Consider the following 27290-nt stretch of genomic DNA (forward strand, 5'->3'; position numbering starts at 1 on the left):
AAAGAATTGCAATAAAGTGGCAAACCTAAATTAACGGGTTCTGCAAGCCTCATTTGTTTTTCATCATTATATAGAGAATCAATTTTATGACCTATTATTGGTTAAATTAATTTTAAGAAAAAAGTGCTAATAACTTTTTCAAATAGAACATTTGGAAATTTTAGCTCTTCAATGGAATTTTGCTCTAGTTTTGCTCTTACTAACAATAACAACAGATCTTCTCCGGCCAAACAAAATATAATTAGAACGAAAATGGGCCTAGTGGCCCCGTTATATACTCTCGCTAAAACAAGTGGCCATGGGCCTTCCCCTCGAAAAAGAATAAATAGCAGAAAGACAGGACATGGCCCCATAATCCGCTAACAAACTGCAGAGGATAAAAGCAACAGAAATTTTGTCCCACCACAGGTCCGCAGGAGAAAGTATCACTAGGCCCAGTTGAGCAAGGCCATCTGATCCCCTCTAAGGAGCTGGTAATTCTCTGTTAACTGAGTTGGTCAGATATGAAGGCCTTAATTTTAAGTTTTAAGGGCGTAAAGTCCCAAATAGTTCAGATTAGACACATAAGAGTTATACGCTTGGTAAGTAAGACCTTTGGTGAGGAAGTTCCAGCAGGTTTCTGTTTACGACGCCTAAGGTCCATAAGTTTATGAATATTGGTGAGCTACTTTTACCGCAGAGCCCAAGTCTAGTGCCCGAACAAGGCCCAATTTCATTCCCCTATAGTGTCATCCATATGAGTTGCATGAATAATTAATTTTACATATTATTGATTATTATCAACTTATTTTTAAGCATTAAGGATCCACCAATAATGTGAGTTTATTTTTTCGGACATGCTATCCCAGGATCTACAGAGGTTACGTAGAGCCTTGAGGAGTTGAATATTAGTATCGATAATGTAAGCTAATTAGTAATCTAAGCGTGATTTGTTTTTAATTAGTTTTAAAAAGACTCTAAATCTTATAGTGGAAAAAAGCAAAGTGGATGGCAGAATACTTTGAACTCCACAAGTTAGGTGGTTCTAATGACTCTTGTGTGCAATTACACCACTATAGAGAATTTCCCATCTAATTCCTAATTGGGCATAAACAGGACATCTAACCATTGGATTACGGTTAGGGAGGGACTTAAGACTCTCCTGGTGTAATTAAGCAGAGGGTCCTACATCACTTGGGATTCTCGATGACATGTTTTCTATGCTAATTCAATGCCACTTATAGTATTACGCCAAGTGTCATGTTATTATTTACACTTGTGTTAAACCAAACCAAGTTGAATTATTAGAAAATTAAAGTGTAAATAATAATAAGACACTTGGTGCAATACTTTAGGTGACATTGAATTGACATAGAAAACATGTCACCGAAGTGGGATCCTGAGTCTAGGAAAACAAAAACTACCATTCCGCATTGGAACATGGCGAGCAGAGACGCAAGTGAACATGTTAACAAAATAAGAGCCGTCAGTCTGATGCGAATGATTTGCTTTTGATACGAAGAATATGAGCCAACTTTCCTTCCTTGCGTGAACAATAACTCTTCTAATACGTATCTCAAATACAAGTTCAACTTCCTCCAGTCCATCTCAAGAAAAAATATACTGCAGAGAAAGGACACTATGGCTAGCAGTATTAAATTAGGATCCTAACATCATATCTTAGACTATGGCTTGGAAAAGTTAATCCTTATTCGTTTACATTACTGTCATAGAATTTTCAGTAAGCACTTACACTAACCCTTTCACTCTCGTACTTAAAAAAAAACTTAGTTAAGCATCATATCTTAGACACTCATTGGACAATTATATATGGTTAGTAGTATTAAATTAGGATCCTAACATCATATCTTAGACTATGGCGTTGAAAAGTTAATCCTTATCTTAAAGCCTATATTATGGCTAGCAGTATTAAATTAGGATCCTAGCATCAAGTCTTAGACTATGGATAGAATTTTCAGTAAGCACTTACACTAACCCTTTCACTCTTGTACTTAAAAAAAAAAGCTTAGTTAAGCATCATAATTGTAGGTTCCTCCAAATAAATTTGGTGCGTAATTTTTCTTTCTGTGCATACAATGGTAGGCACAAATTAACTTATATTTATAATAATATAAATTGTAGATTCCTCCGGTTGCTAATAAACATGTTCCAACGCAATAGGATCGATTATTTCGTACGTTACTTCTTTACAAATTTGGATTCCCATTTTTTCGCGCGGAGAAGTCCAAGAGTCTTACGCAACAAAATTCCTTTTTTCTTTTTTTTTTTTTAACTAATAAAGATTCGTTCATATATAGCTCTGTCTGGCATTCGATCACCGTTAATTGGTCAAATAGATACTAACAGATTCTGAAGAAAGAAGTGAATCTTTTTTCCGTGTGTATTCAATTCCCTTTTCATACTCAGCAGTCAATACAATAGAGAGAAGAAGATAAATAGTGTGCCATCATCATTCTCCTCTCAAGTCTCAAAAGGCAGGCAATCTCAGCTGACCATCTTCTGGCTCTCTTCGTAAGCTTTCAGGTGACAAAACTTCATGCATTGTCAGTTCTTTCATGGGTTTTGGTTACTATTTTTGTCAGTTTTGTTTGCTGATTGTTTTTGTCTGGTGTAAGGACACCGATATCCCTTTGTGGTGAAAGTGTCTTAAGAAAGCGATTTCGTGTTTTATGCGATGGATGTGTCTGTTTCCTTGAATATTTTAGAATCCCAATACTTCCATGACAATGGTTTTTATTTAATATAAAAATTGTCAGAAAAAAACACTGAAGTTATCAAGTTACCGTCTGCAGTAGAGCAGCCATAACAATGGCGGATATGAACGGCTCTCCAACGCCTGCCAGGCTCGAGGTTTGTTCTCTTATTCTACTTCTTCTTCGTCGGCATTTTTTTTAACAGGCATTGAGATTTTATTATGTTTTCTCAGAGTGCCAATTTTCTTGAAATTTGGCTTTAATTTCAGGGGAAGTTGACTGCAATTGTGGTGTGTTGGGTTCTTGGATTGGGAACCCTTGTTGCTTGGAATACTATGCTGACCGTTGGAGACTATTATTATGCATTATTCCCGGTAAGTAGTATCTCCGGCATTGTTTTTTTTTTGAATCATTCTATATAAATTCGTGGTTTGATTATGAGATGAATTCATGTTTTCTTCCTTGAGCAAATTGATATATGTTTCTGCAATTTCGTGGCCTTTTAATTTTCAAAGCTGGCCTTGCCTTTCAGAGGACTGTGTTTATGGGTAGATCAGATCGAACTTTCTTAATGAACCATTGAGCCCTAAAAGTTGCAGAGACCTTTCAACTTCTCCAAGGAACACATGAATACAAAAATGGCCACTATTATCATGAAACTTTCCTATATTTATTTTCTATGACGGATTCTCCCGTGAACGGAAAAATGGCCACTGGAGGCTGAAAATTACTACTGCTTTCTGATTTACTGCTTTCTGATTTCCTTATTTTACTATTCTTTTCCCTTATTTTCAGCGGTATCATCCTGCAAGGGTACTTACCCTTGTTTATGAACCATTTGCACTTGGAACGATTGCAATACTTGCATATAAAGAAGCTAAGATTGATACAAGGAAGCGTAACTTGGCAGGGTTTACTCTTTTCTTCCTGAGCACATTCGCCCTCCTAATTGTAAGTTTGCCATTTTGCAAAAATTGCAGTTCTTATTTCACGTTTCTTTTTCTCAGCTATTTCTCTTTAATCCTGGCTTTAAATGTTTTCACTTTTGGCAGCTGGATTTAGCCACCTCAGGAAAAGGAGGAATCGGAAATTACATTGGTATATGCATCATTGTTGCTGTTTTTGGCATAGCAGATGCCCATATTGAAGGTGGAATGGTTGGAGACCTCTCCCTCATGTGTCCCGAGTTCATCCAAGTAAAAGATTGCTGCATACCCAGTTCCTTCTACCTTTCTACTAAACATGTTCATGAAGTTAACTATCATTCGTTGTTCTTGGAATCACCTTGCAGTCATTCTTTGCTGGTCTAGCTGCCTCAGGGGCTTTAACATCTGCATTAAGAATAATGACAAAAGCAGCCTTTGATAAAACAAATCATGGTCTCCGCAAAGGCGTCAGTATGTTCTCTTCTTTCAAACTACATAGATTTAGAAAATGTTGTCATGTGTTTTTGTATTTTTGACCTCCTTACTTTTTCCACTATCTGGATTTAAGTTAAATTCTCCCTTTCTCGGATTTGGGAGGGTGGGGGGGAGGGGCGGGGAACTGAGAACACAGGAATATATGTTCACATTAAGTTAGTCCAAATGGGATAATTCATGCAAATTCCAGTGATAGATAATACCCAGATATGGTCACATTAACTTATCGAACGCAGGATGATTCGTGTAAGTATCAATATAGATGGAGACTATGTGGATTTGGCAGTCTCTCTGCAGAGTTGGTCCTAGCATAATTAGGTACAGCATCACAGGTCAAATCAGATTCCAAAGCTCTGCTGTTCCTATAATTGAAAAGACACTGCACAACTGTTGGCCTTCTGAAGTTGTAAATAATCAGCTTTAGTTAGACTAGTTTTTCGAGTCCCTGATTATGCTTATTCTTCATTAAACTTGCATACTAATCATTAGTCCCTGTTTGTACACAAGAACTTCAATTTGATCAAGATCTGTTGGACAATTCTTCAAATTTCTAAGATATATATCAGTGTGTGTGTGTGTGTGTGTGTGTGTGTGTGTGTATGATGTTTCTAATATTCTGGCTTTGATGCTTGTGCAGTTCTATTTCTGGCCATCTCCACATTCATTGAGCTTCTGTGTATTTTCCTCTATGCATTCGTCTTTCCTAAACTACCTATTGTGAAGCATTTCCGTGCAAAAGCTGCATCGGAAGGATCAAAAACAGTTACTGCTGATCTTGCAGCTGCTGGAATCCAGACACAGGCAAGTCAGGAGTACAAGTAATTTTTGGATCTAATACTTGAACTTTTACTGTCTAGCTTGTAATGCTGAGAAAATCTTTTGTTGTCTGTGAAGGGTGATAATGATGATAAACAGTTGAACCGGCTGAGCAACAAACAGTTATTTTTTCAAAACATTGATTACGCATTGGGCGTGTTTCTTACATATGTCCTCACTTTGTCTATCTTCCCTGGATTTTTGTACGAAAACACTGGGAATCACAAATTGGGATCATGGTAAGTGCTCATTTGTCAATGAACTATGATTTATGTTCTATGAAGTTTTTGAACCAGCCATGGAGTTAGATTGCTGTGTACAAATTTTGAATAGGCATTGCTGATAGGTGTTCACGTCTCTGTAGTAGTTACTATCATTATCATTTTTGTTGGTCTTAGGATTTTGTTGCTTGATGCGTTGTTTTTCTGTAGATAAGGAGTCTCTTTGCTATACAAAAAACGTATTTATATTGAAGTTGAACGCATGAAGATTCACCACAGTTCTTGAAATACTCATCTACAGCAGATAAAGCCTGCAAAATACTTAAGCTTAGGAAAAACAACATCAGCAGAAGATTTATATGCTCTTTCCTTTCCTAAAGAAAATGAAATTACCTACAGAGAAAAGAAACTGAAATCAGTTTGGAAAAGGAAAAGAAAGGAAAAGTAACTTTTGGATACTTTCTGAAAACAAAACCCTTATGACAGATTAATCATCTGCTAACATCGAGTTCCACCAAAATTATTCTGCTGCAGGTATGCTATCGTTTTGATTGCAATGTACAATGTGTGGGATCTTATCGCTAGATATATTCCTCTAATTGAATGCCTCAAGATAGAATCAAGGAAAGGCCTTATGGTGGCAATAATATCTCGTTTGCTGTTCATCCCTGCATTCTACTTCACTGCAAAATATGGTGATCAAGGATGGATGATAATGCTCACATCCTTACTGGGATTAACCAATGGCTATCTTACAGTCTGTGTCTTCACAGCAGCCCCTAAAGGTTACAAGGTTAGTGCAACTATAACTGAATTAATTCATTCGTTTTGATACTGTTTATCATCTAACATGCTTAAAATGCATAAACTTTGTTGTTTCATATAGGGTCCAGAGCAAAACGCATTAGGGAACTTGCTAGTACTATTCCTTCTTGGAGGTATATTTGCAGGTGTAGCCCTGGATTGGTTGTGGCTTATTGGCAATGGAAGTTTCTGAAGGTGCAACACTTGTATTCATCCCTGCATTCGAAGTGACACTTCCCAATTTCGAATAATGATGCATACGTTGCTGAGATAGGAAGTGGAATGAAGATAGTCGATTGTTACCAAATGTTAGATGATAGATGTTTTATTTATAGAATCTGTTGTTCAAGGTTTTGGAAAGGCATCATTTCTTTTCGTCACATGGTTGAATTCTTGAAAAAAAAAAAACCCGGATAGTTAGTACTTTGATAAATATATTTTACCAATGAAGAATTGTACATAGAATTGAAGTACTAGTTCATTCTGTTCTTTCATTCGACTTGCTCCAAAAATATGAGAATTTCTTTTTTATGATGATTAGGTCTTCTCTCACTTGCTAAGCTTGATGCTTTACATTTGTACTACAAAGATTAAAAGGAAGAGACCAAAAAAAAAAAAAAAAAAAAAGAGGATAGAGACAGAGAGAGAATGAGGAAACAACTCGTAGAGCTGTTAATCGAGCCGAGTATTTGGCTGCCGAGCTCGACTCGAGTTTAATTCGAGCCGAGTTCGACTCGAGCTCGTTAAGAAAACGAGTTTTAAAATGTGTTCGAACTCGGCTCGTTAAATATACATGTGGCTCGAGCTCGAGCTCGAGCTCGACTCGTTTGTGATAAACGAGTCGAGCTTCACGAGCTCGAGCTCGAGCTCGTGCAAATTAACATTAATAAAAATTTATAATTTTTAATTTATATAATTTTGATTTCTAAAATGACAAATATGCCCTTCATTAACGAGCTCTAACGAGCTACTCGAGTATCAAACGAGCCGAGCTTACTCGGCTCGTTAACTAAACGAGCATGTTTCGAGCTCGAGCTCGACTCGTTAACCAAAATTAACGAGCCGAGCTCGAGCCTTAACGAGTCGAGCTCGAGCCTTAACGAGCCGAGCTCTAACGAGCTTTCGAGTTACTTGATTGGCTTAACAGCTCTAGAAACAAGGGATGAGTAGAGAGTCGCAAAAATTTTTCAAATGAATTTTGATACAAGGCTAAAAAACAGAATAAAAACATCCAAAGTTCATCCCTTTATACATTTTTAATCAAAGGTCTACATTGCTGCTGTCGAACTACGTTGCTTTCATCTCTTTATTTATAATCTTAATAAGCAAGATGGTCTAATGCTACAATGTTTAAATAGAAAATAAAAAATGTAGAAAGTTATCCTCTCCCTGTCATTATTGTCGTTTTTATCCATTTTGTGTCAGCAATAGGACCCTCAACCCACTTGCTTGATTTACACTAACCAAAGATTTTCTCGACAAATGAAAGATTTTCTCGACAAATGGTAGATTATCTATTCCTACTTCATTGCACACTTTGTAGTAATATGTCATAATTATCTATTCCTACAGTCCTTAAATTTCGTGCAATTAGTAATCACACGCTACAAAGTCATCGAACACCTTCAGTCAACCGATACACGTCACATTCCACACAAGAAAACTTCAACAAATAAGTAGAGATTCTTCCCTTCCTTTACGGAAAGGAAAAGATTGAAGATTCTTTCCATGGGAACAGCACTCAAAAAAGATTCTTAGCATTTCGACTCCCCCGTGCCCTTCCAAGAACGCAGTCACAAAAGATTCCTAAAAGTTCACAAAATGCCACTCTTTTAAAAGTATTCAACCTTTTATCAGTCTACTTCAGTGTTTTCAGATTTTGCATTGGAGTCAACAATAAACTTCCAACAATCATTTGCAACTTGCAATACCAGAAAAGAACCAGACTAAGGAGTCACGTAGCTCCCGGCTTTTAATCTTCAAACAATTGATAAGGTTTCTCTTTTTATTTTTTTATTTTTTCTGATTTTTCATAATATTTAGTGTATAAATGTTTGAGCTACAGTAGTGTTGCTTACATGTGGAGCTGGGCCTGCTGTCTTCTTCACGGTCATTTTTCCTCTGCCTGGTTTTTCTTCCTTTAGATATTAGTACTAATGTTAGTTATTGCTTTCTGAAGCTGCCAATTCTACTGGACCATCATTTCCAACAAGAAAGGCTCCAATAGTCTCTCTAATATATCGAACCAATAAACAGGTTTGAAGTACGATTCAGTTTTCCAGTATTATCACTTGTCAAGGTTTTTCTCTCTGAAGCTTTTCTGTAATATGTCCTTTAATGCAGTGCCAAAATGTCTTGATTTAGACACACAACTATGAATCTGAGATTTCTTATTCGGCCCTTTTCTTCAAAGGGATTGAAGATAAGGAGTCTTACTTTTAGTGTTATGCTAGTTGCAGGCTGAATTAATTCTTCGAAAGTTAGCTGCCTGCTAAGAGACGAACAGCTATGACTGAAGCTGGCTCAAGTGGGTCTCCCACTCCAGGCAGGCTTGAGGTTCATCCCAACATTGTGCATTAGAAATGGAATGGTATTAATTGCCAATTAATTCTTGACTGGAATTGTTTGATGATTGGCATCAGGGAAAACGTGCTGCGATGGTAGTGTGTTGGTTTCTTGGACTGGGATCACTGGTCTCATGGAATAGTATGCTGACTATTGGAGACTACTATTATGCCTTGTTTCCTGTAAGTACTCCTATGTGCTCTGTAATCCTTTTTGATACAAAACACCACTTTTTGGTCTGGCATGTATGTTATTCTGCGCAGTCTTTAGTTCCAAAATCAATGAGCTAGGAATTCTGTGTAGACTTTCAATTTGAATTTTCTGAGGTGACTTAATTTAGAAGTTGCACAACTTGGCCTACTTTTGTTGAAAAATGATGATGCAATGAGACATCAACATGACGAAATGCCTAAACTGTTGCGCTGATGGATTTTTCTGTACTGGATGTTGGCCCTGCCATGAATAATCTCTCTGCCAGCCTTGAGTTACTACTAGCTAGCAAAACTTGTGGCACATAAACTGTTGCAGATGGATACATAATAAAAGAACATTCATGATAATCTAATCTGTACTGGTAGGCAAACACTTTAATTTCCCATCAATGATAACCAATTTCTAATTCCCAATTTTTTCTGGGCCTCAAGGCGAACTGATCATATCTTCAATATTTTGCCATCAAGTTAGTTCATCTAGAATGAGTTGCATTTGGAAGAACTTAACATTGGTTTTCTCCGTTTCTGTTTGAAGCACTATCATCCTTCAAGGGTACTCACCCTAGTTTATCAACCATTTGCCGTTGGAACAGTTGCAACACTTGCATATAATGAGGCAAGAATTGATACCAGAAAAAGAAATTTAGCAGGATATACTTTGTTCTTTCTGAGCACATTAGCGCTCCTACTGGTAAGTTTTCATTTCAGCAATGTTTAGTATTCAATGTCTGAGTTATTTATTATGCATTTATTTTGATGTTAAACTCCGCAGCTAGATTTAGGCACATCAGGAAAAGGAGGACTAGGAAATTATATTGGCATATGTATACTTGTTGCTGCTTTTGGAGTTGCTGATGCCCATGTCCAAGGAGGAATGGTTGGAGACCTATCCTTGATGTGCCCTGAGTTCATCCAAGTCAGTCTTAAAATCAGATGTTCCATTTACTCTCTAAGATTGTATTTCTTTCATATTGTTTAGAAGTACTATTCATAGCACACGCGTTTTCATTTTAATCTTATCATATGTAACTATGCAGTCCTTCTTAGCTGGTCTTGCTGCATCAGGGGCACTCACATCTGCTTTACGGCTAATGACAAAAGCAGCCTTTGAAAATTCTAATAACGGCCTTCGCAAGGGAGTTAGTACGTAATTTTCTCTTCGTGCTTTGTGAACTTCCAGGCACTTACATGTCGTCTCGTTCCTGAATGATATGGAATTCTGTTTCTCCAATTTGCAGTTCTATTTCTTGCCATCTCGATATTCTTCGAATTCCTATGCATTCTGCTGTATGCATTCATCTTTCCTAAACTGCCAATTGTAAAGCATTATCGTGCAAAAGCAGCTTCAGAAGGATCAAAAACTGTCTCAGCTGATTTAGCCGCTGCTGGCATCCAGACCGAGGCAAATGAAACAGTACGAAAGTTTCTTTTGATCTATATGTCCAAGTTTCTGATGAACTGTTCATTTGACACCTTAAGACAGCTTTTGCCATCCATGCAGGTCGATGATGATAAATATCCTGAGCGCCTGAGCACCAAACAATTACTCTTTCAGAACTTTGATTATGCTTTGGACCTCTATCTGATTTATGTCCTAACTTTATCTATCTTTCCTGGCTTCTTATATGAAAATACTGGACACCACAAGTTAGGCTCCTGGTAAGTGATAAAATTCTTTCGTGATTCAACCTGTTAGGTGGTTACCTTTATCTTATGTCAAGTAGGATGAACTGATCAATAGTTTTGGAGAATCAAATACAGCTATCCTATACATTCAAACACTAAAAAAAATGCTATTTATTCATCGCTTTGATAAGTTTTTCGACTTAGACACCTCCATTTTTTGGTTATCCATTATTACTACTAAAAGTTTAATTGCTTTCATTTTACTATCACTTAGTCCCCTATTTTTAGCATGCTGCTCATACAAATCCATGTACAGGCTGTCCAATTAGCCATTTCTTGAATTAAGTTCCCATCAACCTTATTTATTTGAAAGATTTGAATAGGGTGGCCCCGATGTAGTAACTATATTCACTTCATTGATGGTCATCCCATCCCAGGTATGCTGTTGTTTTGATCGCAATGTACAATGCGTGGGATCTCGTATCAAGATACATTCCACTCATGGAATGCCTCAAGTTAAAATCAAGAAAGGGCCTCATGCTGGCAACATTATCTCGTTTCTTTCTCATCCCTTGTTTCTATTTCACTGCAAAATATGGTGATCAGGGATGGATGATATTTCTCACGTCCTTCTTGGGACTGACCAATGGTTATCTCACAGTATGCGTCCTCACTGCAGCTCCAAAAGGGTACAAGGTTGGTCAAATGTAGATCATCATGAATGAGTCTCAATTTCGTCTTAATTGCTTGGTTTTATCATTGAGTTAATTGCTTTGGTTTTCCTCTGAGCAAGAAAATTTTACCATTTTCTGGTACTGCAGGGACCTGAGCAGAATGCACTTGGAAACTTGTTAGTCGTATTTCTCCTTGGTGGCATATTTTCTGGCGTAGCCCTGGATTGGTTATGGCTTATTGGCAATCGGAAATTCTGAGGAGGCAATATTTTGATGATATTTTACCACGAAGCATCTGTAGGTGAGTGTTGAATATTGATGCATGGATAGTCGCCAGGATGTCTGTTAGGGGATGTCAAATTGTCTTTTCAAATTGCTATATATGCTGAATTCACAACTGAAATTGTTATGTGTTTTGTAAATCAAAAACCAGAACTCAATTCTTAGTGCCTTCCATACATATGTTCATTTTGGGCTAGGAAATTAAATGTGCCTGCTCCAAAAGATTATGGTTAGAATTATGGTACGGTTAATTACACTGAACCAACTCAACTATTACCTAAATTGCACTTTACTCCCCTTGATGATTTTTATTGGCACTTAAGTCCCTTTTTTTTTATATATATATATATATGTTAAAGGTAAAACAATCTGTGCTATTCTATTTCTTTCAGTTTTCCTTTTACTCTTTCAAAATTTTTTTCATTTTTTTCTTTTCTTATTTTCCCCTTCTTTTCATGCCACTTGCCACCTCTTTCCCTCTACTACTATTAGAGTGCTTACACTAGAATTTTTAATTTCTTTTACTCATTCCTTTATTATTTTGTTAAACTTCATTTGTTTTTAGTATTTACTATAGGGGAAGGTTGGGTTGGGTGTTAAGATGGGAGGAATTGTAAATACGAGATCTTGACTTCAAGATTTTCCACTTACCAAACAAAAAAAAAGTCTTTACTTACCAAACAAAAAAAAAGTCTTTACCATAAGCTCTATTCTACCGCACAATATATGTTCATATCATAAGCACATTTAATCAAGTTATTCAATAATTTATTTACACGTAAACTAATTAGAGTAAACATTTGCTCAATCATTAATAGCAAAACCAACATATTAATAGCGCATGCAAGAATTAATTGTTAACAAATTATTAATTTTGAATGCATTAAAAATGAAGAAAAACAGTACTAACTGATTTGTGTGCTTACAATTTTTATTGTAATTTATTGATCATTTATAAGCTGGACTTTCTATTTAGGAGAGGGTTGGCTTGATTGATAAGGGAGGAAGTATTGCAAGTAGGAGATCTTGGATTCAAACACTACCACTTACAGAAAAAAAAAAAAAAAAAAAAAAAGGCTGTGCTTTGTATTTATGTGTTTAAATAATTCACTATCTTAGACTACATAGGCTTTGCAACGTAAGAAACATAGATAATGTTATGATATAGATTTTGTTATTAATTGTTAATAATAAAAAAGGGAAAACTAAAAGACAAGAAAAAAAAAGGAAGGAGGAGAAAACAAAAAATGAATAGGTGAATAAGAACGAGAAAAGCAATTAATGTAGCAAAGATAATTTTGTCTAAGAATGTCATAAAGGGGCTAAATTGCCTATATAAAAACTTTAGGAGGGTAAATTACAATCCGAGGTATAATTGAGGAGGATTCAGTGCATTTTACCGTAAATGGCCAGCATCGTCTTGTTTAGAGCTTTAGACGTAGTTTTACAAAAATTTAAAATGTCAGCAATGAGTTTAAAACTAAGAAAATCGGAAAGTTATTTTCTCTAACACAATTAAGTCTTTACTGAACATTGAAATACGAAATATTCCTTTTTTCGGACTCCAAATATTGCATCCTGAACAAAAATGTAACATCACAGCCCAAATATTTTTGCGTGAAACAGTGAAAGAAAAAAACTCAAAATCTTTTTGGATAGACAACGTCGGCCGATTAATTTCCATTTTTTGTGCTCTACTACTAATTAGTTAATAAAGTAACTTAGTGGCCTTCTTTGATCTAAGTTGAAAGACCGAAACAGGAACAGTTGAATGTCAATGGTCACCATCATGGTTAGCAATATCGGCCGATACCGATATGTATCAGCCTGAGTCGTAACCGAAACGGAGGGGATCGGTACGATACCGAACCCCGAATTACGGATATTATCATATTCGCGGCGACTCGCTCTGACTCAATCGATATTGGCCGATTTGAATCCGTGATGCATGATATCAGTCGATATATTGGAGTCGATTCGAATATTTTTTCAAATTATGTCTTTTTGGTATTTTCTAATTTTAGTAATTTTTTCAAATTTTTTGAAAACTTTCATGTGCTATAACGTGCGTATCATCCGATATTCAACCGATATGCCGCGACGGATGTAGAACAACCGAAACCGTGACGAGACTGCAACCCGCGATGGCGAACCATGGTCACCATTTGATAAAAAACTAGTCCACTAATATTATCCATGCATGCCCATGCCCAATTTTGGTACATGGCTTTCACGCTTTTGCTACTTACAAATTCATAATGCAGATTAACGACTTCAATAAAATGTTATAAGCTTTCCCCTACGAACAAAGATTCTTGAATTGGATTTTGAGTTCCGTCAACTTCCTTGCTTTGTTAATGGGAATATGCTTAAACTACCTTACTTTCCCCATACTCCAACTTTTCTTTGCAAGAATGCGTGAATTGCTGGGCTAGTCTTCTCAATTCCTACGGATATTTTTACTTCTGTTGCGTCCGAAAATGTTCAAGTGTTGCTCACGTTGAGTTTTCATATAACTTAATTAAACCGTTCATGTCCTTCACCATCTTTTGTACGTCTACTCGTGGGCAAGCATCTCTTAAAGGTGTTCCTTGCATTTTTGTAACGTGGTTAAGGTCACATATTTCTTCCCTTCCTTTCAAGACCCTTTTTGCATGGAATGCAGATTCTTCTTCATAAATGGTCTTCAAGCTTAGCCATTTTCACAGTTTTAAGCGCTCAAGTTCTTTCTTCATCATTCTTTTGAAGTTAATAAAGAAATTACAAATCGTTAAGTCAGGAAAAAAAAAAAAAGATAGAGGGTAGAAGATGAAGCTTATTTTTACTAAATCATTCGGATGTGGAAGAGCATTGCAGAGGCCGGTTGGGCTTATAGTCAGAAATTGGCACAAAGAACCAGTTCTCGTGGCATGGAAGAAACCAGAGATTGGCTGGACTAAGTTAAACTTTGATGGTTCTTGCAAGTGCAGGACAGGGAAAGCAAGCATTGGAGGCGTTCTCAGAAACCATGAGGCTGAATTCTTGCTTGGATATTCTGAATTTATTGGTCAAAAGAACAGCACGATTGCAGAATTGGTCGCCCTTGAGAGAGGCCTGGAGCTTGTCCTGGAGGATGGTTGGAGCGATGTTTGGGTTGAAGGAGACTCCAAGTTCTTAGTTGACATCATTGCTAAAAAGCGACGAGTTAGTTGTGCGGAAGTACAAAAACACGTTGGCCATATAAACTCAATTATTCCAGCACTCAATAATTGCATGTTGACACATATTTATAGGGAAGGAAATAGGGCTGCTGATAAATTTGCCCAGATGGGCTATCATTTTGAAAAACCTCAAGTTTGGCGCCATAGTCCTCCGAAGGAAGTGCTGCGCATCGTACAGGAAGATGCGCAAGGTAAGAAGTTTATCAGAAGAAGAAGAAGATGAAGTGGATCTCACATGCTAGAATTTCTTTCTTTTCGTACAGAAGATTAGTCAGTAATATTTAGATTTAAGTGATCTAAATTTCTCTCCGTGGAAAGTGATCACCACTGTATGCAAAGGGATACCACAAAAACAAAGGAAATGTAAAGTCTTTCAATTCAAAGGAAATGTAACATTGTTGCATTTCTCACTACTGAAGAAATTCTCTATCAGCACACAGACAGCAAGTAACGGTGGTCCAATCTCTCCCAATCTTTTTCATAGAAAACCTGAATTTTTTATTCCAGATTTCAAATCCTTCTCATCCAAATACATAGACAAGCACAAGAATAGAACAAAGAACTCCCTGATGGCCTGACTGAAGCATGTCAAGGTGATGATGCCTTCCCTCCCTCCCTCAGATGTAGAAGCCAAAGAGTTTAAGTGACCACGTCCCTCTAACCATCCATCACACGCAACATGCAAAAGATAGCATATAACCAATGGTTAACTGGGAAAAATTAATACTGCAACCAGTGTTAAAAGCTGATCTTTGACAGTATAAATTATCAGAACTGATAAATCTGACTTCCACATGATCGAAGACATAATTGCCAATGTTGCTAAATCACCTTTTCTTTTGACTCGCAATTTTTTTTTTTTTCCACAGTTTCTTTCAAAGTCATCTCTACAAGATAGATAATTTTGCAAGTTGACAAGTTCGACACACATTATTTTCCCTTTTTCAGCATTCTCGTTAAGAACCAACAAATCAACATATCCAAAGAGCACAACTCTTACTACATCTGAAAGCTCAGCCTTGCCGGATGCAACACAATGCTTACTGGCCTGTTAACTTACTCACTGCCTTTGAAATACTACCAAAACCAAAAATCACCAATTAGGAATCATGTTATGCAGAGGATACAAACAATATCAAACTTCGAACACGTATAGCATGTCTATGAGAAGCAGCATGAATATGCAGATATCTGTTATTAATAGATGATGCATTAGCTGCACTAGATTTACGTATATTATCTCTACAACCTGCACCAACATGCAAAATTGGCAGGCACTCACTTATTTCAGTTTGAAAATCTGTTCCATTGAAAATTAAAACAAGAAAATAAAGGAATAGTGCATTAGCCCAGAACATAACCGAGAAAAGCAGTGAACTGGTGACTGGATAGAGGCAACACAAAGAAAAAGTGAAGGAATATCGATTAACATACTAATCTATGTCAGAAAAGAACAAACTAATTCCAGCCATATAAGTCGAGCAAGATGAATAACCACAACAAGCACAAAGAAAGAACCACAGAAAAAACTACACAAGGACATAGATGTACCATACACATGGTGTCACAACCTGAACCGAAAATACTCATCCTGCATTTATTTCCAAGTCCACAAAATCTCCTGCTATGATTACACTGAAAACAGTAAAAGAATCAGAAAATGCCAAATACAGTGAAAAATGAAGTGTGCAGTTAAATAATAAAAAAAATAAAAATAAAAACATGCATAGAGGGGCAGCAATGCCGAGCAGCAGAGTCTCGTAACTATTAAATGATAGCTGCAGTTGTGCAACTCAAGTGCATATTATATGGTTGAAAAGCCGCAAACTTTCAGAATTGTTAGCAAGCAGGAGAATACAATTCTAGGAAAGAAGCATCAGGTTACATATTGAATGCGACAATATCCAATTTAATAAACATTTAGGGTCCGTTTGTTTCGGGTAAAAATGTTTTCCAGGAAAATATTTTCCTAATTTCCCGTGTTTAGTTGCACAAAAGTTACTGAAAACATTTTCCTATATAAAATATTTTCACTCATCTTATGGAAAACAACTTCCCTTCCAAACTTACTGAAGTTGTTTTCCGAAATGCATGCGCCTGTAGTATGTTCCAAACTTATTGAAAACATCTTGTAGTATGTTTTTTTTTTTTTAGTGTAAACAGGAGGACTCGAATCCAAGACCTCTTCCTTACACTCCCTCCCCCGTACCACCCAACCCAACCCAACCCTCCCCCTAGTATATTCAAAATAAAAAAAAAAACTCATCCTGCTCATCCTATACTAGTAATTAATTATGTATAATAGGGACATTCTTTTCTAGAGAAACTTTCAACAGTGAGAGTGCAAGATATATGTCACAATAAGCATTGCATGTGATTGATATTTGACACTAAGTGGCCAGCAATTTATTTAATGCTTAAGGAGATATTTTTTATTCATATATACATTTCTCCAAGATTTTTTAAAGTTAAACAATGAGATAAATTTTTTTATTTTGCATGGGAAGAAATATGTAGTTATAATTTGTAAAAAGTAAATATAGAGATAAAAGTGAAAATATTTCAAAAGTTAAACAAACACCAGAAAAATGAAGTAAGAAAATATTTTCAATAAGCTAACCAAACACCTGAAAATGATGAAAGGGAAATGATTTTCATGAAAAATTACTTCCACGGAAAATATTTTTCCAAGGAAAACATTTTACTTCCAACCAAACAGACCCTTAGTATAACATACATCATGATATGTCTGTAAACACACACCCAAACAACTTTGTGTGTGTGCTTTTAAATGGATAAGGCAATACTTAAATGGAACTTATGCATGTACACCTGCATTGGAACTTATATGCATGCAACTGTGATGTACAAAGCACAAGCACATTGCAAGTAAAATATCATTTCATATTTGATAACTAAACCCTTTTTTTAAAAACACTAGCATTAGGATATACTCCAACAACTAACCTGGAAATAAATACAGTGGTGAATGGTGCAGATACCGTGGAGCGGAGGAGAAAGGCACCTCTATTACAACCAAAATTAGCTTTACTGGTTCCAGTCCAGCCATATGAATCAAAGAAGATTTAATACCACTACAAGCACAAAGACGAACAAAGAAAACACCATATGTAAGGACATTAGTGCTCCCTTAGAACTGGAGACACAACCAGGACTGAAAAATCCTAGTATTCAAGTTCAAGTTATCAAAAGAATAGCCCATAACTGAATGCTAAATGTCTGTCCGCCTATGTTTACAAGCAAAAAATTGAGAAACAAAGGTGTGAAGCCTGAAAGCAGCAGCAAATCAGCTTACTTGTTTCACCACAAATAATGAAGCAGCATTTGATATATGAAGAAAACTAACATTCTGAATATGCAACAGAGATACAAAAGAATCAGATCCATAAAGAGTGAAACCTCACCAGTATAATCTCCAGCTCTCTCTCTTTAGCCAAGTAAAGAATAAACTGTAAACAAGCACAGAAACATCCAAAAACCTCACCATTCAGAAAAGAAAGAAAAGACCAATCAACATCCCATGATACAAGTAATAGCATGATCTTGACTTACTATGCTGGACATATTTCACAAAGACTAGAGCAAAGATGAACCCGCTTCTTCCACAACTAAGAGAACCACCAAATGTAAACTGACAAAAACCTTGTTAATTGGCACACATAACATTTCTTTTTCCCAATATTAAACCAAACTGTTGTCTAGCACCAAAGCAACTCAAACCATATAATATGCACATATTACTCGAAAGCTAATCCCGGAAGCAGGAGAAAAAAAAAATTGCAAGTCCACTTAAATGAAAGAGAAAAAAGTTGCAAGTCACTTAAATGAAAAACCATTAAGAAAAAATTCCAAAATATGCAGGCAAGAAAACCTCTAGGGTTTGTAAGTAGGCATCAGTTTATATTGTAAAAGAAATCAGGCTCACTATTTAACAGCTCTTTAGTCCACAACTCTGCTTTCATAGAGCAAAAAACAAACAAAGCCTCGATGCAGGGGAAAAATGTACAAGTGAACTTTTGATAGTGCTTCTGAATACAACAAAAAAATCCACTTTACCAGGTACTGACTGGTGAAGCAAACCTAAAATTTTGTTTAATCTTCATAGACAAGTCAAATGCCATAAACCAAACCAACATTAAGCGTTTCGACTTCTTTTAAATCTTGCAAGGGCTCCAAGGTGACCTTCATCCTCATCTTTTCCTGCTGCAGCATCATCACCATTTTCAGGGTTATCAGTCTCTTCTCTTTTCCGGATCAGACCTCCAAATACAGCATTAGGAACATCTTTTTGTGCTATCTCAACCTTGTCATCATCTTCAGAGTCACTTTCCTCGGGTAGTTCAACATCCTCCTTATTTTCTGTATCCTTAGGTGCTCCATCACCCACAGACTGTACACCAGCACTTACAAAGCCAAGCACGCGATTGGAATCTTTAGTTACAGCATCATTAGCAGATGGCAACAACTTCTTTTCTAGAGCTGCCATTTGATCATCAGCAACCCCAGCCTTCTTTAGCACATCTTTTGCTTCCTCAAGAGTCTGCATCTGATCCTTTTGCATCAAGTACTCAGGAAGAATAAAGTGAGTCTGGATAGAAGAACCAAAGTGGATTAGCACCTATGGATTTTTTTTTTTTGGGGGGAGGGGGTTGTTGGGGTGCAGCAGTTTATACTAGAGAAACCATAAAGCTTTAAATGTAACATCACAACATCTCAGAGGATCCAAAATTTTTGTACAAAAGAATAGAACCAAAACTGACTTAGAAGAGGAAAAGAAAAACCAGAATCTCCCTAGAAGCATAATAAGGAAGTAACTTCTCTTCCCAAGTCTTATGGTTGCCAACCACAAAAACAGGAAATAAGAAGTTCTTATGTTGTAGTTGATATGAGTAATTATAGAAGCAATATTTTCCCAATAGCATCTAAAGAAAAGGAAAATAACTCGAACAGGTTGCACTCCATTGAGATTCACCAGCAGGGACAGAATGTTTCACCAAACTTTGAAAAAAAAAATCAGTAAAGACAAAACACACCTGGCTATAGCTTGCAGAAACGCTCCTTTTAACACGAAGCATCTCACGGAAGGTGTCTTCGTTACCATGCTGCACTTCAAACTCATGCCACTTCGACCAGAAGTCAGGGTCAGATCTTGGGTCAGCAAACTGCGATGCATGCTTGTATAGTGCACGAGCACGATCAACTTCTCCAAGGCTCTTCTCAAGCTCAGCATACCTCAGGCACATGACCTTCACATCCTTGTCAGGTAGACCAGATTCAATTGCCTGTTCATATATTTCCCTTGTTTTCGGAACACCAAAAATTTCAGCTGCACGAGCTATGTAGATTTCATACATGCTTAATTTCTCAGCTGCTGGAACAGCCTTTGTAGCTTGATCGTAAACCCTCATGGCTCTCTTTGCAAGACCACAGTCCTCTTCCAACTTGGCATATTGTAGATATAATGGCTTTACAACCTCCGCAGGGGCCTAAATAAAAATAGTATTAATATCTTCACTTGATGCTTCAGCAGCAGTCCCAAGATCATCGAAACCACAAGAGACAATAAAGCAATCATATCAAAGATAAACCATAAACTATTTAAATGCATACTCTACTGGTATGAAAAGTCACAAAAAGTAGAAGTTCTTGCTGGTACAATGTTCATGGACAGCTGCTTAATATGGATAGATATAAAGAAAGTTTCAGGTGGTCAGCACTGCAGAAAATATTATGGTCTTCTATAGGACAATTTGCAGCATCATATTTCCAGTAAGGATCCCTACACTAAATACTTCAATGGAAGAATCCTTAAAATCATACAAGTGACTTTTACTGACTGCTACTTGCGCAATGACTTAGCAATGGTATATGAGTACTGGATTAATCAAATTAACTACAAAACAAAAACCAATACCAACAATGAAACCCATGCAAACAATAGAAAGAGACAACTGTTCTAGACTTTATTTTACAGGATGTCACTACTAATAGACAAAAAAAAAGAACTGAAAATTTAAAAACAAATGTTGTGTGTTAGTTTTGGACATAATCTTCATACACACTCTTTAAATTTGCCTTCTGTTTTCTTCTAAAGCTTGTTTCTTTTATATTAGAATGCCCCTAGAAGAAAGAAAAGTGAATTAAGATCAATACAAGTAATCACAGGCATGAAGCATACACCAGAATGCAAGATTCTGGAGAATGAGACAAATACTTCCATACCACTTCAACCGCATGCTCAAACAATTCTCGAGCTCGTTCTAGTTTTGACTTTCCATATCTCTTCACAAATTTGGATAGGTAAGTAACCCATATATCCTTTGCATGTGGATATTTGAAAATCTTCACACCTCTCTCGTAAACTTTGAATGCATCCTCAAAGTACTTATGATCCTGACAATTCAATAACAGAAATTTAGATCAACAAAAGCAAATAGAAATTAAGGCAAAGATTACCTTTTCCATTTAAAAGAAACAGACAAACATGAAGGAGAAGATGATGATGATGATGGAGAAAAATAAACTTTTGGAAGAGAAGGTCTGACAAAGGTCTACCTCTAACAGCATAGCATAGTTTATTATGATTTGGGGTGTGGCTATCCTCAGATCCAATATCCTCTCATAAACTGCACGAGTGGACTCCAAGGTTCCCAGGCTTTCCTCCAAGTCAACATAAAATGTCCAAAGTCTTAGGGATTTGTGAATCTTCATCTGCACTGGTTCATTTCCATCAGCTGCCACTGTAACATGTAGCAAATGTTTAGGCGCCATTGTACTCTTAATGCCCAATTATTATTAGAATAAAATGCATCCTAATACAACCAGCAAAAGACACAAAGTATTGCCCTTTGCTTTGCAGAGACCTTTTGCTCTTCCTTGTCTATTTACAATTTCCAAACTAGCACATCTCAAAATTATATATCTGTTTTTGAGAACCCTCTTTTGACCATATCTTGTAAATAAATCATCTTTAGAAAATGGGGATCATTAATCTACCGTAAGGAATTTTATACAACCCCTCAAGCTAGAAGCATACAAACCAAAATAACATTAGACATCTAGGAAAGCAATACAAGAAGTGTTAGCTTTTATTCCAATCAGATTCTTTTTATTTTCTTACCTCCCATTTTTAAAAATTTTGTGAACCATAATAGTTCGTTTCCCATGGAAAAAGAAGACATAATGTATTTGCAACCACAAAGTTCAACAAATCTCCAAATTATAACACAAATCTGTGAATTTTTTCCAAGAGGACAAAAGTACAGTGCAAGGTAAATTGGGATCTAATGTTTGAATCAGCAAAAACCACAAAAATCATAGAAATAACTGGCTTCATGCTTGAAACTACCAAATCCTGATAAAATCATACTGATGCATAATGTGCACTAGGACGAGGAGCAAAGAAGAACTCACTAAAGTGGTAAAAAGAAGCTATAAGACTAAATTAAATGCACACTTAATGCAGCATATGAATTGGTGCCCATTAGAATCATTACTCTACTAGCATCTAGAAGTTATTTGCAAAATATTTTCTTGAAATTTATGGTATGCTAGAGAATAGAACTGGATACATTCTTTCAAAAAAAAATAACTACTAGTTCACATGACACAGTATGCTAACTGACTTCAAAATACAGTATTGTCCTCTTGACACCTTTCTTGAATTCACAGCAAGAGAATAACACTAAGATACTTTGATTTCTGGTTACATTTCTAACTCAAGTACCACTTCTTTTCTGCTTTTGATATTCAATTATGTCAGTCCACAGCCAATTCTATACAGAAGTCAACATCATATGCACTCAGAATACAAGAAGCCATACATTTTATCAGGAATTGAATATATAAAAAAAGAGTAAGGATGGATTACCTCTTCGTTTGACTTCAACTGATGGCTCTGCAGTTGCACGCCTCATCAAGTCCAAAGCACCCTTAAAGTTTTTGTGTCTGAGTTCCATCTCCGCCCATTCACACCAGACGCTAGCCAAATGATCTACATTCTTGTAATTAACCTGCACCGCCTTGTCAAAAATCACCCTGGCATTTGCAATATCCTTGTGGGTCTCATAAAGCTTCGCAAATGCAACCCATAAAGTATGTGGCTTCCCTACAGCCTTCATGGGGTCAACTGTCCTAACTGCTTCTGTGTAAGTCAATATCTGCTTCGTGGGATTACCCTCAAAAAGCTTAACCCTCCTATGCCACTGCTCCACATTATGTGGATTCTGTCTAAGCAGCACACTGTTTGCCAGTTCTGGTCTTCTGTCCATCAAGTGCTCCAACCTTGCCAACCTCAAATCCACATCCTTATCATCATTCAACCAGAACATTTTAAGTTTCCTCTCCAACTTTCTTATATCCAAACGATCATCCTCTTCTTCTTCCTCCTCCCCACCCATAGTCTCATTACTATCTTCCTCATCATCCAGCTCACTGCCACTCATCTCCTCCATCTTTAAAGCAAGCATACTCTCCTCAAACTGTGAATAAGCATCAAAAATCACGCTAAAATCCCTAACCGTCACCACTGTAGTCATGCCTTCCTCAAAAATATCCCTCGCCTTCTCCACCAACTTCCTCCGAATATAATAATCAGCCAGAGATGTCCACAACCTTCCAACCTCATCCGTAAACTTCCTAATCCCACCTCTAATGATTGCATCCACATTCAACCCAGAGATATCCAAAGCGTGCTGAGTCAACAAATCACACAACTCCAACCACAGCCTGTGTTTTGTCTTGCCCTTTATCGAATAAAACTGATCATCATTCAGAACCCCAGCCAACCTCTCTGCAGCCTCCTGCCACAGCTCAGAATTCAACAAAAACTCTATAAAATCCTCAATATGGCCAGGATCATACTTCAAATACCTACGATAAACTCTAAGCGATGTCTCAATCGGAATCCCCTTTTGGCTAACGAAAAATAAATAAGGAGCCCATATTCGATCATGCTGAGTAACGGGCAATGCACAAAGCGCCCGATCAAAAGCCCTACGAGTTTTGGTCACGAGCTTCTGATTAGTTAAAGACTCTAAGTACATAATCCAAATGCGAGGCATTTTATGCATTGTAACAAGGGCCCGTTCGAAAGTATTATTCAGAGATTGATACTGAGAATGAGTAATTGGAAGGTTCCTAACCAGCTCAAGCCGTTCGCGAAGGTAGGCATGCCATAGCTTGTAGCTTCCGGGCAGGGCTTTTAGGGCTCGCTCATAAATTATGGCCCGTTTTCGAAATGGGGCTTCGGATCTGGCTATCAAGTAACGCCACCAAAGCTTCAAACTGAAGGGGTTGCGGAGCAGCTCTTCTTCGTAGGCTAAATCCTCATCAGCCGGGTAGAGTTCCTGGGGTATAATCGCCGACGGCGCCGGCGCCACCACTGCCATGGTAGGGATTTAGGAATTCGAGGTTTAGGGTTTGGAGAGAGAAGTGGAATTGGGGGGGGGAAGGGTTTAAGATTTTGGAAAGGAAGCTTGAATAGGACAAAACTGAAAACTGGCGAGAAAAAGAGACGAGGTTGGCGTTGGGGATTGGGGGGGGGGGGGGGGGGGGGGGGGGGGGGGCTTTGGGGTGGGATATTTTACCGCACCTCCACGCCAGACGTCTGAATTAGGCGGGAGCGTTTCTCAGGTAATAGTTGTTGTTGCAATCCGAATGAAAGAAACTTGTCGCCGGCACCACCAGTAAACCCCAAAAGCGTTGCTACAACATGAGAGAGATGATAAAGAGTAAATATTGAAGTTGACACAATAAAAATAAGAGGACATTTTTTGGAGCACGGGACGAGGATAAATAGTCATATTAGTTTGTTATAATTGACACAATTGAATGGATTTGAGATTGGTGCGAAAATTTGATCTCAAATTTGATAGGGTGTAGTAAATTGCTTTTTTTTTTTTTTTTGATAATTAGAGTGTAGTAAATTGTTAAAATTAAAAGTTTAAGGGGCAATCTACGATTTTGAAAAACTTTAGGATTATGAGCAGCAAGTTATCCCTCGTTCTGGGAAATGTTTTGTTGTACTAATTAATTAACACACATGATACAATTGAGAAGCAAGTTATTGGGTTCTTTCGCTCTCTCTTGTAGTTCTTCGTCAAGTGGTGTCTTGAAAGGAAATTAACGAGTAAACAGCATTGTTTCAATTCAATATTAGTTAAAATTTGACTTTAAAAAACTCTGAAAAAATTTGTGATTAAATTGAAATTTTAAAATCTTTAGCATGCAAAACCATACTCTATATGAAGCGTTCACTTCCTGTACAGCTCACTCTCTTGTAGTTTTTCGTCAAGTGACGGTTTAAAAGAAAATTAATGAGTAAACAACATTATTTCAATTCAACATTTGTTCGAGTTTGATTTTAAAAAACTCTAGTAAAAATTGTGATTAAGTTAAAAAATCAAAATCTTTAGCATGCAAAATCATATTCAATATGAAGCTTTCACTCCCTATACAAAAATTTATATCACATTTAGTCAACTGTAATGTACCTTACCTTTAGTTTTCATATGTCAATATACAAAGTTTTGGCTCAAGTGGAACTGAACTGTGGATACTCTATTTTTGCTTATTCGAGCCTGTCAGGATCCTGGATTCAGCATTAGGGATTCTACACTCGAATTTGGGGAAAGAAAGAGAGAAAACAGAGTAGAAAAGAGAGAGAATCAGAATTAGTGAGAGAAAGAATGAAAAGAATGAGATTCTGCGATTCTTCTTGCCTGCCAATTCTGTTGAATGTTTACGTACAAATAAGTGTGGTTAACCGACTCTAACTAATCCTAACTGAATTGATAAACTGAATTGATACGCATGAAACGCCACCGTTTCACTTATTCTGAATGCTACTAATTGATCATGAAACGACACCGTTGCACTTATCCCTCTCCCTACTGATTTGTTTGATTAGTTACAAAACGATGCCGCATGATGGCTTAACTTCTGCATCCTGACATTGCTCTCCCCTTTAACAGTCTTGTCCTCAAGACTGAAACTGAGGGAATTGCGCGTGTATGAAGTCTTTGTCTTCCCAAGAAGCTTCATCCTGATCGAGTTGGCACCATTTGATGAGGTATTGTATCACTGATTGTCCATTTCGCATGATCACCCTCCGTTGCAAAATGGATTCTGGTTGTAGAGGACACTGGTCATCAATATCAATCTCAGGCAGTGTCGTTGAAATAGGCTGCAGAGGTCCCAATTTCTTCTTAAGCAAAGAGACGTGAAATACGGGGTGAATCTTTGCCTGTGCAGGTAATGCAAGACGATAAGCCACTGCCCCTACTTTAGCTACCACCTGAAAAGGGCCATAGAACCTTGCAGACAGCTTGAGGCACTTCCTGATAGCCACTGACTGCTGTCTATAGGGTTGAAGCTTCAGGAAAACCCAGTCACCCACCTCAAAAGTTCGTTCAGTACGTTTCTGGTCAGCAAAGAACTTCATTCTCTGTTGTGCCTTGAGGAGGTGATCCCTGATGCTGCTGGAGACCCTCAATCTCTCCTGGAGTAGGTGGGAAGCAGCTGGTATGATCGTGTCAAAATGAGGTCCTAAAGGCAAGGGAATAGGCTGGTACCCATACAAGGCTTCGAATGGAGTCATTTGCAGACTGGAGTGATAGGAGGAGTTGTACCACCATTCAGCTAGTGCTAGCCACCTGTTCCAGCGATGGGGTAATTCCCCAGTCATGCATCTCAGGTAGGCTTCGACACACTGGTTGAGACGTTCAGTCTGCCCATCAGACTGAGGGTGATAGGCTGAGCTATAACTCAATTCCGTACCTAGTAACTTAAAAAGTTCCTGCCAGAAAACACTTGTAAAGATCCTATCTCTATCAGATACTATAGATTCTGGGATGCCATGTAACCTGAATATGTGATCCATGAAGAGTTGAGCCACTTGCTTGGCAGAGAATGGATGCGCTAATGCGAGAAAATGTCCCACCTTGGTGAATCTGTCGATCACCACCATTACTGTGTCATAGCCTTGTGACTCTGGCAGACTCTCTATGAAGTCCATAGTCACATGAGTCCAAGCCATGCGAGGAACTGGCAATGGTTGCAATAGACCAGGGTAGTGCACATGCTCAGATTTGTACCTCTGACATGTATCACAGGCCTGAATAAGTCTGATAACATCCTTCTTCATCGTAGGCCAATAGAACAAAGCTTTTAACTTCTGCCAACAGCCCCTTTGTCCCGAGTGGCCCCCCACTGCTGATGCATGGAGTGCTTGGATGAGCTTGTCCCTCAATCCACTGGTTGAGCCTACATAAAGTTTGCCATTGTACTTCAGCAATCCCTTGTCCCACTCAAAAGGTTGGTGAGCTTGCGGGTCCAGCAGTAGCTGAGAAATAATGTCCTGGCATTGAGAATCTGACTCATAGCTTTTCTGGAGTTCTTGTATCCACAGTGGTTGGACAGTTGAAAGGGCAAAACATGATCCTGGTTGAGTAGAGTGTTCTTGAGTCGTACCATGTAATCTGGACAATGCATCAGCTGCCTTATTTTCTGTCCCCTTCTTGTATTGAATTTCATAGTCCAGCCCCAGCAGCTTGGCTAACCATTTGTGTTGTAATGTAGTAGTGAGCTTTTGATCTAACAAATACTTCAGGGATTGATGATCTGTCTTAATAATAAAGTGATATCCCACCAAATAATGCCTCCACTTGGAAACTGCCATCACTAATGCTAGCAGTTCCTTCTCATAAGCTGACAGTCCCAAATTTCTGGGAGACAAAGCCTTGCTCAGGAATGCA

The 27290-nt window shown here is 37.5% G+C and overlaps 3 protein-coding genes across 9 annotated transcripts; 2 read left to right on the top strand and 1 right to left on the bottom strand.

Moving 5' to 3' along the window:
* The first annotated feature begins 2233 nt into the window (after positions 1–2233).
* LOC113725907 (equilibrative nucleotide transporter 3-like) lies at positions 2234–6489 on the top strand. Its single transcript, XM_072074300.1, has 10 exons — positions 2234–2523; positions 2757–2850; positions 2963–3067; positions 3489–3644; positions 3746–3889; positions 3985–4090; positions 4752–4915; positions 5009–5169; positions 5686–5944; positions 6038–6489. Exons 2-10 carry the CDS (start codon positions 2809–2811, stop codon positions 6146–6148), a joined length of 1248 nt encoding a protein of 415 aa, XP_071930401.1. The 5' UTR covers positions 2234–2523; positions 2757–2808; the 3' UTR covers positions 6149–6489.
* Positions 6490–7800: 1311 nt separating this feature from the next.
* Positions 7801–11486, top strand: LOC113725908 (equilibrative nucleotide transporter 3-like). 6 transcript variants are annotated; one of them, XM_027249339.2, is made up of 10 exons: positions 7801–7950; positions 8135–8211; positions 8409–8511; positions 8598–8702; positions 9268–9423; positions 9505–9648; positions 9770–9875; positions 9971–10391; positions 10796–11054; positions 11180–11486. In XM_027249339.2, the coding sequence occupies exons 3-10, from the start codon at positions 8464–8466 to the stop codon at positions 11288–11290; spliced, it is 1350 nt and encodes a 449-aa protein (XP_027105140.2). In that variant the 5' UTR covers positions 7801–7950; positions 8135–8211; positions 8409–8463; the 3' UTR covers positions 11291–11486. The 6 variants fall into 6 exon arrangements, with proteins under 6 accessions (XP_027105140.2, XP_027105138.2, XP_027105139.2 ...); XM_027249337.2 differs by having other exon boundaries at positions 8415–8511; XM_027249341.2 differs by lacking the exon at positions 7801–7950 and having other exon boundaries at positions 8056–8211; positions 8415–8511; positions 9971–10146; positions 10216–10391.
* Positions 11487–18391: 6905 nt separating this feature from the next.
* LOC113725909 (uncharacterized) lies at positions 18392–24270 on the bottom strand. 2 transcript variants are annotated; one of them, XM_072074302.1, is made up of 6 exons: positions 23679–24227; positions 22406–23529; positions 21091–21275; positions 20758–20928; positions 19569–20021; positions 18392–19123 (listed from the first exon to the last, which is right to left on the bottom strand). In XM_072074302.1, exons 1-6 carry the CDS (start codon positions 23705–23707, stop codon positions 18671–18673), a joined length of 2415 nt encoding a protein of 804 aa, XP_071930403.1. In that variant the 5' UTR covers positions 23708–24227; the 3' UTR covers positions 18392–18670. The 2 variants fall into 2 exon arrangements, with proteins under 2 accessions (XP_071930403.1, XP_071930402.1); XM_072074301.1 differs by having other exon boundaries at positions 22406–24270.
* Between the last annotated feature and the right edge of the window lie 3020 nt (positions 24271–27290).

The sequence above is a fragment of the Coffea arabica genome, chromosome 2c (assembly GCF_036785885.1).
Source record: "Coffea arabica cultivar ET-39 chromosome 2c, Coffea Arabica ET-39 HiFi, whole genome shotgun sequence".
NCBI lineage: Eukaryota > Viridiplantae > Streptophyta > Magnoliopsida > Gentianales > Rubiaceae > Coffea > Coffea arabica.